Below are 16,754 nucleotides of genomic sequence, written 5' to 3' on the forward strand. Positions count from 1 at the left end.
TAATAGTAGTACTCATAGATAAGATATACTCTTTTCTAATATCTCAAACTCAATTCACTTTTTCTATTACATTTAAACTGTTTCTTATACCCTTTTCTATATGCACCGAGATCACCCCTTTATACAGTTCATTCAGTGTTTTCCTTTTCTATTTTCCACAAATACTGAATATTTCTATGCCTGCAATTTGTAACATTTGTACAGCAGATGCACCTCCCTGTGATGCTTTGTTTATGTAAACAGTTTAGGGTTTTCTCTTTCATTTTTAATCTATACTGTATATTTCTAGGCTTTTTATTTATTTTTATTATTTTATTTATATGCTTGTAACTGATACCATGCACTTTCTTTACGCATTGCACCGTCACTTGTACTGCACCTTTTATATTATTCTATTTTATTATTAAGTTTGTATGTAACCTATATTATATTTTACTAAATATGTATATAGCATAGTATTATAAGTTGCCAGTGAAAAAGCTTTTTGTGTTCTGTTAATGCTGTTGTCTGTATTTGTGCAAGTAACCTATTTGTTTTTGGTCAATTTATTTGTGTTTTCTTTTTCTTTTCTTTTTTTACAGAACTTACTTGTCAGTTAAGTAAAATGTCCTTCATATCTTCTCTCTAATCTGTAATACTTTGAAGGCAGCCGCCCATCGTTTCCGGTATCGCCCCGTGTGCTTCTGGCTGACTTAACGCAGCTGTTGCATTGAGAGCGCATCAACAGACTGAAAAAAACACGAGGAGACAGCCAGGCCTCCTACAGCCTGCAGTCACACTCTACAGCCGAGGAAACCTGTGTGTTGAACGTAAAACAAACTTCAAGGCTATAGGCTACTGATAGGACGATGATCAACGGTGCTGAATGTGAGCGTCCTACATGACGAGGCTGAACTTTCCCGATCCTTCACACACAGAGTCACACTGACTGACGGTGCAACAACAGCGCTGAAACCGCTGCGGGCATTGAGGTGGTTCCTCTGGAGGGTTAACGCCACGTACGACGATATACGAGACAATAAAACAAAAGCCTTGTGTGGGGGGTGCCGGTGCAGTGGAGCGGTGGCACCAGCCGAGTTGTGAAGTTATAAACACAATGTGAAACCAGCGATGATCAACTTGGTGGAAAGTTGGGAGAGGCGGCGCATCAAAGGAAGTATTTACAAAAAAGGGATGTTTTTGGAGCACGCTACGGCAAACTCAGATTAGCATCAACGTCCTTTAGCGACGCCCAAATCGTGCCCCGCATTCTAACCACATTTATTAATAAAAAACAAAATAAAAATGACGTGCGAAGTGGCCATGGAAGAGCAAGAGAGGGAGATCTCGGACATAGAGCCGCAGGAGTGCCCCACGGCGGTGGAGAACGGAGTCCTGCTGGTGGTCAATCACAGCCGGATCAAGCCTCCGTTCAGCGTCGTGCTGGCCACCGTGCTCTACTGCGCAGAGTTCGTCTCCGCCGCCGTGCTCTGCAGCATGTACCACAAGACCGACGACGACATCTGGTTGGGCTTCACCATCGCCTTCATGCTGCTGCCCGCCGTGATCATCCAATTGGCGCTGACGTTCATCCACAGAGACCTGGGTCGGGACCGGCCCCTGGTTCTCTTCCTGCACCTGCTGATGCTCGGCCCTGTCATTCGGTAGGTGAGGTCACTATGTCATTAGGTGGTGGTGGGGGGGGGTGGTAAGTTAAAGGACAACTCCCTTCAAATCATGATACTTTGCATTAGAGCTGGGCAATATATCGATATTATATCAATATCGTGATATGAGACTATTGTCTATCGTATATTGTGATATGGCATAGGTGTTGTCTTTTCCTGGTTTTAAAGGCTGCATCAATATCGTTGCGGTGTCGATATTGAGGTGTTTGGTCAAAAATATTGTGATATTTGATTATCTCCATATCGCCCAGCCCTACTTTACATTACTCCTGGCTATGCTGTTTATCCTTTCAGCCAGCCCGTGGTAGATGTGATTTGTAGGATATCACCTGAAACGGGCAGAGTTTGTTCAAAAGCCCTGAAGTCATGTCTTGCTAAAGTGCTAAAGAAAAGTTTGGACTTCTTCCTCTATATGCCCTTTACAGTTAGTGCTGCAAAGTTCAGTAGGCCTATATTAACTGAATAGTCAAACTATTTTGATAATCGATTAATCGTTTCAGTCGTTTTTTTGTAGGCCTAAGAAAACATTTGTTGGTTCCCGCTTCTCAAATGTGAGGATTTGATCCTTTTCTTTGACATGGATGATAGTAAACGGAATATCTTTGGCTTGGACTGTTGGTCCGACAAAACAAGACATTTGAGACGTCATGAACAATGTTCACTATTTTCTGTTAAGACACAAACGTATTAATCGATGAGGATCTTATTGTTGTAATTTTAGTTAGCTATCCATCATTACAAGACCTGCAACTACCACTTTCCATTTGCAGTGTAGTACAGTTAATAGGGTACAAATTGACAATCTCTGTTGAGTGCATAGAAGCACTCCAAGGATCTTTGAGAGCCGACATGATTTATTGATTTATCACCAGCCAAGACAGTCAGCAACTGTGATAGTTTTTTCACCTTATGAATCTGTGTGTGTCATCATGGCAAAATGTGGTCCTGGAGACACCGTAGCGGAAACTACTACAGAGGTTCTGAGTGCTTTGGCCAGGTTTATGTCGGTCTGCAGACAGATTTTGTCAACGCAATAGACTCACAACAAGATGCAATCATGAAACGTCAGGTGTATAGTTGAAATCAAAATTAACTTAGAGTTCAAAGGTGGGTTTGGTCTGAGCAAGGGCGTCGGAAGTAGGGAAGGGGCACCCCTCACTACCACACACACACACACACACACACACACACACACACACACACACACACACACACACACACACACACACTTTACGCCCCTGGCCCGAATCAGTGGATTATCATTATAACAATGCTGGTGATCTCATCGCGAGATTGTCTCTAAGATTGTTTAAAAATGTAGGAAGCTCAATCACTTGATCGATTAGTAGACTTCAAGTATTTTGATGATCGCTGAATAGTTTTGACCATTTTTCAAGCAAAAATATTGCAAAAAATGACAAATCTTCTCTAATTCCAATCTTGGAAATGAGAGGATTTGCAGGATTGTATTTGCCAACCGAGTATTTTGGGTTTTTGGACATTTGGTTGAACAAAACAAGACATTTGAAGACAAAGTTGCCAAGTTGGGTTGGGCATTTTTTTCTCCTTTTTTGACGTTAATTGACAATGAAAATAATTGAAGCCCTAAAGCTGACTGACTGATTAAATCGGTCAGTCAGCATCCATCTGTTGCAGTTCATCAACTAGATTTAATCAACCACAATCATTTGTTATGGTAGATTGTTGCAGCATCCTGATTTTTGCACTGCATGAGAATCATAGATTTGGCACTCATGAACTGGATCCCAGTCCAGATGGAAAGGGACGACTGAACATAACAACCTCCCACATCGTCAAAAGTGTTGAATAGAGAGAGGCCTTCAAATATCCAGAGCTTTTTCCTTCTGAGCTTCTTCTTATTTGATGTCTTCCTTGTTGGTGTTGTCACAGTTAAACCCTGTAACACATCGTTGGCGTTTTTATGTTGTAGCCTATGACCTCATCTCAGGATAATGGCCGCCAAAGGCCTTCTGTGCTGCAGACCAGTCAGACCGCTGATCAGGCCTCGCTGGCTCATGAGGAGAGAGGGGTGGTAGATGTTGCCGGAAAGTCTTCTTGAAATAATTCATTCTTGGAAATCAAAGCAGTGGAAATGCTGAAGGAGGTGTTCTGTTTCAGCCAGTTTACACTTACAGTTTCAGTCTCAGCTGTGAGACCTGTTTGGTGAATTGTGACGCATGCAGGAAGATGTAGGAGGAGACTTCTTTGAAATTCAAATATACACTTGATATTCTCTTCTTTTCTTTTTTTTTCTTCTTCTCTGAACTTTGATATGTCAACAGTGAGCTATGAGGCACCGCTCTGATTTTACAGCACAATTAGAGTTAATTGAAGGGTGTATATATATTGAAGGGTATATATATTGAAGGGTATATATATATATATATATATATATATATATATAATTTTTTTACTGCACAAGAAATTCAACCTTGTCGTCACCTCTGTGCAAGTGTATGTGCCATAGGAAGAATGCTTTTCAGGACAAAGCTTTAAAATGGCGTGTAAATGACTTGATATGTGGCTCAGCTTTCAGTGCACCCTAAAATATAACAAGTCCAATATATTTCACAACAGTTTGCAGAGATAAGAGAAAATATGTAGATAAAACGATTTATAAATAAACATCCACAAGAGCTACAGAAGAAACACAATTTCGCAATGCCACTCAGAAGACGTGAAATTATCTTATCATCATTGCTGATCTTTTAACTTGAGCTTAGCCATTGTTTAATGTAGCGCATGAAACAGATCAAAGTTTCTTTTCACGTGGCTGGGTTGGCTCAGTGGTAGAGCAGGCGCGCACATACTGAGAGGTTTATGCCTCGACGCAGAGGTCCAGGGTTCGAATCCGACCTGTGACAATTTCCTGCATGTCTCTCTCTCTCTCTCTCTCTCTCTCTCCATCCCGTTTCTCACCTAGCTGCCCTGTCAAAAATGAAAGGTGGAAAAGCCCAAAAAGAAATAATCTAAAAAACGAGTGTAGGGTCGTCTTCTAGTGGGTCTTTAGATGGTTGTGCAGTAGAGCTGTAATCGGGCCTTAAAAGTACGTCCCGAAACGAGGCCCGAGCCCGACAGAGTTCGGCCCGAGCCCGACAAGTAGATTGACAGCTTTTTAAAAGCCCGAACCCGTTTACAGCCCGACTGTACAAAATGCCGTCTATCAGCAGTCATTAGAGTGTCGGAGAATAGCGCGGACAGCAGCTTCACCGGCAGGAACCGCGCACCACTTTCGGGCGAAAAGGGGAGAGAAGAAGAGAAAAAAGAGACTGCGCCACATGCACACAGCTCCTTTGTCTTTCGTAAAAAATTAGTCATTTATACATGTTCTAACATCATTTATTCATGACTAACGGACGCTATAGGCCACTTGGAAGTTGGAACAAAGAAACAGGCTAAGTCCTCCAGAGACCAGCCTCCGTTTCACCTCCTCAGGATCCATTTTCACGCTAATCGAAACGCATCAGCTGACCGCTCATTTACCATGCAACCCGAAGCGCAAGCCCGAGCCCGAGCCCGGCCCGAGCCCGTGTAAAATAATAGAAATTAAGACCGAACCCGTCGGGTCCCGTCGGGTTCGGACAAAGATCTTCAGCTCTGTTGTGCAGGCCAATACGTGAGCCACATAGTATTTTGGTGCAGTGTGGACAGGGGAAAGTGGAGGTGGTGAGTGGTAGAGGAGCCTTTTTCTCTTTTTCCTTGCGGTGCTGTCGCTTTGTCTCTGTGACACAGTGGAGTTCCACTTCATGGCGCACAGCTCCTTCCTGCACAGTTGTCTTCCAGCGAGGCCTGTCCAAAGCGATCTGCTCCCAGTAGCTTACTGGAAATTTGAACTTCTTTAGGCCGATCTTAATATTGTCCTTGAAGTGTTTTTTTGGACCACCGGGGGCTCGCCGACCTTCCTTCAATTGGGAGTATAGGATCTGTTTGGGGAGACGAGTGTTTGACATGCGAATAACATGGCAGCACACGGCTTGCATACTTCCTTATTTACCATTTTTGATAAAAGCCATTTGAGCCAAAAGTGCTTCACAAATCAGGACCATGCAACGTATGTATGTATGAGTGTTAACCAGGAAACCTTTTGTGGCCGGGTTGGCTCAGTGGAAGAGCAGGCGCACATACGCTTCGAGGTTTATGCCTCGACGCAAAGGTCCAGGGTTCAAATCCGACCTGTGACAATTTCCTGCATGTCTTCCCCCTCCCTCTCCCCTTTCTCACCGAGCTGTCCTGTCAAAAATTAAAGGCAGAAACGCCCAAAACATAATCTTAAAAAAGAAAAAAAAAAAAAAACAGGAGACCTTTCTTTTAATGCAACAGTGCTCCATGCAGATTTGCAGTTTCCACAAATAACTAGACCAAGGTCAGGCACAGTTTTCTAATTATTATTAACACGTTGGAGATAAAGCCACTCGTGTCATTGCAGGAGACGGATAGACCACCTGCAGCTCCAGAGTCTATTTCAATCAGGAGTGAAAGTGCTAGCTAGGCAACACCTTTAGTCAGTCAAAAGTTGTGTGGCCTGCAGCTTAGAAGTGTTGTTTGAAGAATATATTCTGTCACACCTACAGAAAACACTCAAACTACAGTGTCTAATTTCCTTAAACGACTTTAAAGGTTATGTTAAAACCATAGAACATGAGTCCATCCACACGTGCAAATGTTTTAACTAATGGTACTTTTATTTAATTGAAATGCACTTGAGATGTCTTTGCCTCTTTTGTGATTGTAAATTGTTTTATGTAACATACTTGTTCTGCTATTTTGGCCAGGTCTCTCTTGAAAAAGAGATTTTATATCTCAATTAGACTAACTTGGTTAAATAAAGGTTAAATAAAAACTAAATGTTTTTTTGGCTGTGAGCAGCTCTGTTGCTCTGCAGAGTTGCTCACAGCAACTGATAACTGACTTCGTCGGATTTTACTTACTTTCAGAATCTTGTTATCTTGTTAGATAAAGAGGTCTGGTGTTTGACACACTGATGTTGAAACAGTTCATTATTATCTACAAGACTAGGACTACAAATTCGAAGAAAAAAGTAGCCTAAATAATGTGGGAAGCCCGCTCCTCATCTCGACTCGCTTACATTAGCCACCAAGTTGCATTGTGGTTAATGTAGGCACCAGGTTTTGACAAGGAGAAATGCGTGGGATATAAAAGACGATATCTTTGGTTCTGCTGCATCGATTTTGTTCAAATCTTTTGTCCATCGTGAGTCTGACAAAGCAAAAAGGGCAGAGTGCAATGCTAAATCAATGGAGTAATCTTTCAAGAGCCTCAAATTCAATTAGGTATATAAGCAAAATAAAATTTAAAACGAGACCTTGGAGTCTCCAGCCACGCTAGCGACTACATAGTAGAGGTGGGGGAGAAAATCGATACAGCATGCTGTATCCGAGGCAATGCTGTATCGCTACACAGACGGCAAGTATCGATTTTTTATTATTATTATTATTATTATTATTATTATTATTATTATTATATATGTGTTGGTCTGTTTGTGTGCTTGACAATCCAATTTGCAGCAATACAATTGAAGTGAGATGAACAAACAGTGAAATTAAGCTTTTTAGATAAAACAGATGTTGACAAAGTTTCCTTTTGGGGACATACTTTGAAATTGGGAACATTTGAAGTTAGATAAAAGGTAATAAATTGCAATATATCACAGAATATCGCAATATGTTTAAAATCGCAATAATATATTGGGACATAAGCATGGTAATGATATCGTATCGTGAAGCCTCTGGTGATTCCAACTAGAGTCCGGATCGGGCCAAATTTTTCTGTCCGAGCCCGCATTCGACAGAGCAGTAACCGAACCCGGCCCAAGCCCGACAGGCATTAAGAACTTTGTGTCTGAGCACGACACAGTTAAAATCTCTTCTCTTTTTTTTTTTCTCATACTAATGACACACGTAGGCTACATTTGTTTGTGTGGAAAGCCCGCTTTTATTAAGCAATTGTAGGAAGGCATTCGGAAATGTCAACAGATGAGCGCATCAGCGCACACGGGGCAACAAGCGCACGTTAATAAGCTGTTAAAATGTTCAATGTGTTAACCTTTCCTGATCGCTTCGCTTCCGACCGTGATCAGAAAACCAGGGGAGACTCGTTACCTCCAGGGCCGACGTTATAAAATGAATAACGTCGGGGGTTAAAATCCCGTTTCTGGTGAGCAAATTAATGAACTTGGCTTTCAGTCTGGGGTTTATTTCGGACACCGCACACACTGTGTACAAAACTTAAACTTATTGTACCAACTCTGCTCCGGTCGCATATAACAAGTCTGCTTCCTCTTTCTCTATCTCTCTTCTGCCCACTTGCCACACACACACACACACACACACACACACACACACACACACACACACACACACACACACACACACACACAGACACACTGAGTTCTCTTAAAGGAGCCGCAGCACCATTTTACAAAAAAAATGCCTTATCTCGCTGATGTGACCGAGCCCGACCCGAACCCAACTATAATTTCTAAATATCTGTCCGATCCATGCCTTAATTCCAACCCCCACTACATAGGCACAGTGAAGCTTTGAGCCAAATGCTCACATCAGCATGTTAACATGCTGATGTTTAGCGGATAGAATGTTTACCAGGTTCATTATCTTAGCTAAGCTTTTTAGCATGCTAACATTTTGCACACGAGGTACAGCTGAAGCTGATGGCATTGTCATTCATTTTTGCAGGTATCTGCACATAAACCAAAGTTTTGGACAAATTGATAATTTGACCTGTTGGTGGCGCTAGAGGAAAAGTAAGGGGCTCACCAACGCCCGGAGGATTCATCCTCTGGAGGCCATCGATGTCTGTACAAAATGTTACGACCACCTATCCCGTAGTTGTTTAGATATTTCAGTCTGTACCGAGTCACCTGCCAGACAGGCACTGCCACCCATAACTGCTAGCGTGGCTAAAAACCATCTAGGATTGTCCCATTATATATTAAAAAAAAAAAAAAAAAAGCATATGGAGATATTGTGAGTGTGTTGCAAATTATTTTTATTTTATTGTACTTATTTTCTCATTTGCATTTTAACGGTAATGTTGTATTGAGAAGTTTATTTTTTGTCCAGTGAAGACATTCTGGATTTTTGTGTTGTGTGATGGGACCTTGGACCTTTTGTTGACCTGAGGGGACAATTACATTTGTTCTCATGATACTATTATAAAGGAAGGATAAAAAGGAAAAGGACAAGTCATTTCTCACTCCTCTCACTCCTCTGAGACAATTGGGAGAGTAACCCCTGATTTGACTCTAACAGTTTGTGAACAGACTAATTGTATGTTATACCCCTAGTGACCTGTTTGTTCTGTTCTTTGGTGTTCCATTGAAAACTGTATAAAACAATAAAAAAGTAATGTGTTTAAAAAAAAAAAAAAAAAAAGTAAGTCGCTAAAAAAGAGAAAAGAAAGAAAGTAGCTGTTCTCTGTTAGCTACAAAAACTTCTTTATGATCCTGAATGCGTCTTTGCTCCACCTAAGAATGCTTTGCTCATGTCAGTGATTTTTAGACCGCCATCACCATGAAACATTTACAATATCAAAGTGAGCCTGCATCTCTAATGTGAGCTTTATGAACGCTTTTTTTTGCAGTTATCTGTTACACTGAACTGTGACGTCTCTGATGCTTCTAATGCGGCAGTGAAGCCCGAAAACAAATACTGGGATTGCCATTACACAACTTTTCATTTCAGTTTTATTTCAAGCTCTTATGATTCTACGCTGTGCTGCTGTAAACAAATCACCTCTGCTCCCTCTTGGCTCAGATGGGAGGTTTCCTGTGTGACTCAGGGATGGTGTAATCTGCTGATCTTGTGGCTGAACAGTCAAACGTACCGTGTCTGCTATCATGAGTGGTATTTCAAGTCACATTGATTACACATAATTGCATATCAACTTTTTTTAAGAGCCTTGTTTTAGTTGCTTTGGAATCTAACCGAAGATAATGAGACACTGACTGTCCACACAGTCAATATGGCAACTTTAAGGAGGGGGTCGGGTTATTTGCTACTTGTCGTCTTGACTTGTCTTGACTTGTCTCCTTGTGATCCTGCTCCTCAAGCAGGGAGCAAATTAGATACTGCTCTTGTTAACTTTGACTAGTCTCAGCATGTAGAGCTTTTGGTTTTGTGTCTGTGTCCAGTCTTTCCACAATCTGACGTGGCTGTGTTGGTGTCAACGAGATGAGCCTGATGAGGTAATCCCAAGTGACCAAAACAAGAGGATCTTGCAACAGGTGAAAGAATTTCCTGAATGCTCTGCCACCCTTATGTCAGAAAACATCAGTATTTCAGTTGCCACAGGAGTTGTTTGACTTTTTATAGCCAGTTCCTCTTCACACCATAATGCTGTATTCACATGTTGAGGGAACAGATTGTATGTTTAGACCGCAAATACAGAGCAGTAGCCTGTGTGTGTCCTTTTTAATAAATCCATAAGTCGCTACCTCGGAAGTCAGCATATTGATTCTCCTGGCTAATGCATTCATCAGGCCTGCTGTTTCTTTTTCCCCCTCCCTTAGTGAAATTTAGTCTGCCTCTCAATCTGCCTCTGAATCCTAAGTGCACGCTGGCTGGAGTTCAGTACCCTCACATTGCATCCTCAGCGCCACTTTGCTGCCAGATTTACAGGGAAAGGATGTCAGTAAATCAGGTGTTTGGGCCTTCGCTGTCTCTCGATCGTAGACCTTGTACCCTAGTGTGTGTGTGTGTGTGTGTGTGTGTGTGCATGAGAGCGTGCTTCCAAATAACGACATGATTTACCCATGCAAGCCTCTAACGTTTGGGTTCAAAACCAGTTCAGGGACGAGTGTGGAAGCTTGGCACTGTGCCACTTTTGTGCTGTTAAGTAAAGAGTACAGTTTCCCCACTAGCAGCAGCTGAAGCAACAGTCGCTGGAAATGTCAGACTGCTGATTCTGGAGTGTTCCGGACAGCACATAGTTGAACCATGGAGAAATAGATTTGTGTGGGATTAAAGTCTCAAATCCAAAATTGGACATTTTGGAGCAAAAGATAACATTCCCGAGGGTGAGGTTTGTGTGTTGACTGTAGCTGTGCTGCACTATGAGTTCCATGTCATTTTACAAGTGTTACTTAGGGATTATACTGCTGACATTGTGTTGTTGGCAGGTGGAAACCTTGACACTACTGTTTAGGTAGTTTCTATGTTGCAGCTTGAACATTTGTTTTTTAAAGTAAAAAGTAAAACTGTAAAATATGTTTTAATTGTAGAAAAATGTCATTTGACAGAAATCCATTTGTTTGTGGAAGATTCAAGTACTTTCTTTAAAAGTTGACAGTCTGCACAGAAACCTCTCGCAGTGGAAAAACATGTGGCACCTTTACCTTTTAATGGATAAGAGAACCACACCCAGAGATTTTCAGTTGATCCATTCAGGAACTCTGGGTGGGTGAGTGTTTTCTTTCTTCTGCCTGCCCTCTGGTGGTTTCTCAGTGATGTGGTTGTTTAGCTGTGATTTCCAAAGATGGGTGTATTTGTGATGGATCCCTAACGTGAGATAACCTGTCTAAGATCAGTGTTATGTGTATATCTTATTTTAAATTCCTGTTAATAACCTCTGATACTTTTTCTTTATTCTACTCATGTTTTTGTTTAATAGCTTTTATTGCCCTTACATATTCACACTATGCTAATTAAATGTGGATGTCAAAGCACAAGACATCATAACGTCCCATTGTGGTAACTTAAACATAACCTCGCACTGCCCTCTGTTGGTGTGAAAGTATTACTCCACTCTCAGTCCCTTTCATTTCGTCCTCAGGTGTTTCGAGGCTCTGGTGGTGTATTTCAAGGCGGGTAAAAAGGAGGAGCCTTACGTCACCATCTCCAGGAAGATCAGTCTGAAGAAGGGACAGGGGATGCCTATGGAGTGGGAAATCGGCCAATCGGAGCGCAACCTGGCCACCCACAGAAATGCCTTCAAACGCACCGCAGTCATCCAGGCTTTTCTAGGCTCTGCGCCTCAGCTGACGCTCCAGCTGTATGCCACCATCCAGGAGAAATACATCCTCCCTGCAAGAAGTAAGAACAGGGGTGGGGGGGGGGGGGGTCATGCTGCTGTTCCACTATATGATTATCTTAAAAATCACTACAGTGTTGCACTCTTGATTTTTATTCTTGGCAAGGTTGAAATACCTCTTAAAATGATGACATGAGTTGAGGTTGGCAACTCTGTTAAGACGATGACTCATCACCTTAAATTAATACTGTACACATAAAATTAAATGTCAGTTTTAATGTATGTAAATGCAGTCAAGGGTGAATATTTTAAATAACCTCATTTAACCCTAGTAAGCTCTTTCTTTTCCTTAATTCTCTCCACAGTTTTTAAGAAGCCAGTGTGTAAGGAAATGGTTTTGTTTATTGAAGATATTGGATAAAACAAAGCTGGAGATTAGTGCAAACTGAAACACTAGTAAAAGTCATTGGATGTCGTGTAAAATAGACAGACTGTCCATTGAAACGAGACTAAACGTCTACAGCCGTGCTATCAGCTCTGTGGAGCTGTATTATACAGTATAGATACAGCAGTGCTTAGAGCTAAGTGCTAATGTTAAGCAGGTATAATGTTTGCCATATTCACAATCCTATTTTAGCATGTTAGCATGCTAGCATTTGCTAATTAGCATTAAACACAATACAGCTGAGGCTGATGGGAGTGTCATTTAGTTTTGCGGGTATTTGGTGCAATAATAGGCTCGTTCGAGATGAACTGCGGTAGCAGCAGGGGCCGGTGACAAAAAGCCGCGGTAAAGTTGGACAGTTTCCAGCCAGTCTTCATGCTGAACAAGAAGTCACAGAAACACTCACATCCTGTATAGGTCCGATTCCGATTTAATAAAAGGTTATCAGACCCATATATCAAGACAGAGTAGCTGTCAAAATGCTCTACGTGTGATCTGTTGCTGATGTCAATAAACGACAGTACTGTAGACGATGTGTAATCTGAACAGATTTAGTCTCTGATTTCTAAACATCACTATCAGCCACACATGTTCTGTACAGAATAAGCCTTTAAATCAGACAAATGGCAATTAAAATCCTTCCGATTCAAAAAACAATAAAGTTTATATGAAACGTCATCATATTGCGTTGATTCTGAACCAATCAGCTGTTTGATCAGCTGAGAGCCAGGCGTTTCCCAGCATGTCCTGGGTCCGCCTGGGTCTTGCGGTCGGTGAAAAGCAATTGCGCTGCCTGCGTCTCAAACCTGCAGCCACCTTGATCTTGTGAGGTCATCGTTGCCCATGTGTGCATGACGTCAGAGCAAGTCGGGATCAAGTCGGACACAAATCTAACCGGCATGCAACGGGCGGCGATCGATTCTATCACCACCTATGTTGGTGATAGACAGGCCAAATCAACCAATCAGATCAACGAAGCGTATGCAAATACAACCACAAGCCAGGCTACCCCTGCTGCTGCAGGCAAAGCATAGCTCGTTAGCTCAGCAGGCAAGCAACATGTCAGTAAAGGATATTTGCCGTTTGTGTAACGAGAATTTACGAATAAAAGGCACCATTTCAGGTTCCCGGTCCATATTCCAAAAGAAGGATCCAAGAGAAAAAAACATTAGCGAGCGGCTAACAGAATTAGGGCTACCGCTGTCTGAAAATACTGGTTAGCTGATTGGATAAACCATCTGTCTATCACCACCTATGTTGGTGATAGACGCTTCTTGTTGCGTCACACCTAAACCCGCCTCAAAACCAACGCTGATTGGTCGGTCGTTAGGCAAACTGCTCCAAATTTTCTCCATCTCAAGATGCCAGACTGATCTACGAGTGGAAAACTGGAGCTCGCGAGATCAGGACGGTCTCACAAGGCTACCTGATGATGGCACTAGAGGAAAAATGAAGGAATCATCAAATTCCTCCTTAGAGGGACATCAGTGTCTGGATGACATTTGAAGGCAATACTTCACGTAGTTGTAGAATTAATTCAGTCTGGACCAAAGTGTTGGACCGAAAAAGTAGCGTTTGTACATACGAGTGCTTGAAAGCACATGTTTTTTTTGTTTTTCAGGAATGACTTTTATTGTATATTAGACTTACTGTAAGGGAATACATTTGAGTATATATTGAATCATGATGACTTTACGTTTATAATTTAAAATTAAAAATTTTAAGGCCAATATCGATACAAATATTTTGTGATTTAAAAATCCGATATATCAGTCGATATATAAAAAATCCAGAAACTCGTAACAAAACATAAACAGATTTCCCCAACATTAGTTATTTGTAGTTATGAGTCCTTACTAAACTAATATGATAATGCAGTTTACAAATAAACTTGTTGTTTTATTGTCTCAACATAACAGAGGAACATCAAATATATAATAAAGTTCTGATAAATAAAATTTATAAAAATACAAACTTAAGATATGAAACTTGAAGTCCTTTTGAACAAAAACACAATAACAAAAAAATCAGTGTTGCAAACAGGGACGTTGTAGAGTGTCCTCTGGTGGACAAACTATGCAACGCCAACACTCCGAACATGGTTGAAGGGTGTTTCATCCGTTTTTATTTAAATATTTTTATTTATTTATTTATTTTTATTTTATTATTTATTTAAAATATTCATTTATCAGAATCATTTATTTGTCACTATTATTATAGATAGATAGATAGATAGATAGATAGATAGATAGATAGATAGATAGATAACGCACATATACTTGCTTACTTACTTACTAGGGGTGTGCAAAACAATTTATTCGCATGTGAATCTCGATTCAAGCTCTACCCATTCAAAATCGATTCGTAGAATTCCAATAATCGATTTCACATTATTTTATTTTTTTGTTTTTTTGATAATGTATGTCTACTGCAATCACATGGGAAAAGTAACTACATTTACATACTGTGAATCTTTTTTTAATTGAGAATCATTTTTGAATCAAATCTTGAGCCTAAAAATCTATATCGAATCGTGACATTTTCTGAATTGTGCACCCCTTATATATACAGTATATTCATTTATCGGGCATTATAAATGCCGATGCCGATAATTTGGAAAATGCCTAATATTGGCCCGCCGATTTATCAGTCGGGCTCTAGTTGGTAATATGAGGAGTTCTCTGTGCTTGAGACCGTGAAAGAAGAGACTTTTTGGACGGTGCAGAGATGTGATGCTGTTGATTTAAGTGTAACCGATGACTTGTGTTTGTTTTCACAGTGGCTCTGATGATCATCACCCTGATCTCCATCACGTACGGGGCTCTTGTGTGCAGCGTTCTGGCCATCCAGATCCGATACGACGACTACAAGGTGCGCTTGCGCCCTTTTGCCTACATGTGCATGATCGCGTGGAGAGGGCTGGAGATTGCCGCCCGGATCACCGCTCTGGTCCTCTTCAGCACGGCGCTCACACACTGGGTGATCCTCGTCGGCATGTCTAACCTGCTCTTCTTCTTCTTCCTCCCCTGGGTTGAGTTCTGGGCCAGGAAAGGCTCGCTGACCCAGGACGTGGAGAAAAACTTCTCTAAGCTGGGCACCACGGTGGTGCTGTGCATGTTTACGTTGCTCTACGCCTGCATTAACGTCTTCTGCTGGTCGGCGGTGCAGCTGGACCTCTCGCATCGAGAGCTCATCGAGAGGAAGCAGCGCTGGTGCCGCCTGGCCATGTACTACGGCGGCCGCTTCGTTGAGAACTTCGTCCTCATCACGCTCTGGTACTTCTTCAAGTCGGACTTCTACGAGTACGTGTGTGCGCCGCTGCTGGCCGTCCAGCTGCTGATCTGCTACAGCCTGGCCGTGCTCTTCATGCTGCTCTTCTACCAGTTCTGCCACCCCTGCAGGCGCCTCTTCAAGTACAACGTGCACGACTGCCTGCACTGCATCTGCTGCCGTACAGGACGGAGGGAAGCGAGAGGTCGACGAGGGAAGCTGCCGCCCTCGTATTCCACCGCCGCCACCATGGTGCTGGTGCAGGAGGAGCCACTGGAGCTGCTGGACCCCCGAAACTCCCAACCCCTGGACCTCACCAGTCAGCTGGGAGAGCGGGAGACAGCTATTGTTGAAGACATGATGGAAGCGGCCTGAGAAGGGCTTTGTGGGGAATTAAATTAACAAACTCTAGGTTCTCTATTGCAAAAAAAATAAAAAATGCATCTCAGCTGGCGCTGCAGGCTGCACCACTGAACGAGACCTCAAGTATTTTTAACACAAAAACCAGAATCATTGTGTTTTTGAGTTAGCGGGGTGATGTGTTGGAGAACAAACTTTTATCTCTTTCGTGCACAAAACTTTACTAATCCGTGGACGTGAAAGGGACTAAGGTTAACTCCTGGTGTCTTTTATCGAGGGCGATTCTGTTTACTTGGGCTACAGCGAGGCCACAGCACACCAAAGAATGTAGCACGTCGAGATATGCAGCGATGCACAAAGGCCGCGTTGAGTGAGCAGCCGTGGGTCATTTACTGGACTGAGCCAGGTGTGCGGGAAATGTGCCAAGTGTGTCCGAAAGTCTGAGCGGGACATCCCCAGTTACTTCCTCTCAGGGTTGAACGCCCCCACGTTTTGCATCTGCACTAAACAGACAACAACAACAACAACAACAACAAAAAACAGGATGGCAAGTAAAGGTCAGAAGAATTCATCTTCCTCACGTCCAGCTACATACATCTGCTGTCATGACTGCTTAGTGTTCACTGTTCAGTCTGGTTTGCTGGAAAAACAGGTTTTGGTTTTACAAAAATACATGTCAAATGATGAAAATATTCTTTTGAAAAAGACTCTGATGTGTGTCTTTTAAAATAAAGCTTCCAGGTGATGATGATGCATTAACCAGACTTAGACTTTATCAATGTGCTTTCACAGTTGGCTCATTTCTTTTAATGATTTTTCTGGTCAGTTTGTTCAGTGCCTTGTTTTACTTGAAACTTGAATAAAATAATCTAATGTCGACACATTCATTCTTGCCTTAGTTTTGGACTTCATTCATGACTACTTACTCCTTGTCACACACATCATGAACTTTATTTGCCCAATAAAACTAATTGCATCACCGT

General features: G+C 42.0%; 1 protein-coding gene across 1 annotated transcript; it reads left to right on the plus strand.

Annotated features, from left to right (window-relative positions):
- Positions 1-645: 645 nt before the first annotated feature.
- xkrx (XK related X-linked) lies at positions 646-16,652 on the plus strand. Its single transcript, XM_039812760.1, has 3 exons — positions 646-1,643; positions 11,499-11,758; positions 14,921-16,652. Exons 1-3 carry the CDS (start codon positions 1,285-1,287, stop codon positions 15,784-15,786), a joined length of 1,485 nt encoding a protein of 494 aa, XP_039668694.1. The 5' UTR covers positions 646-1,284; the 3' UTR covers positions 15,787-16,652.
- Positions 16,653-16,754: the final 102 nt, after the last annotated feature.

Source organism: Perca fluviatilis, chromosome 10 (assembly GCF_010015445.1).
Source record: "Perca fluviatilis chromosome 10, GENO_Pfluv_1.0, whole genome shotgun sequence".
In the NCBI taxonomy this organism is placed as follows: domain Eukaryota; kingdom Metazoa; phylum Chordata; class Actinopteri; order Perciformes; family Percidae; genus Perca; species Perca fluviatilis.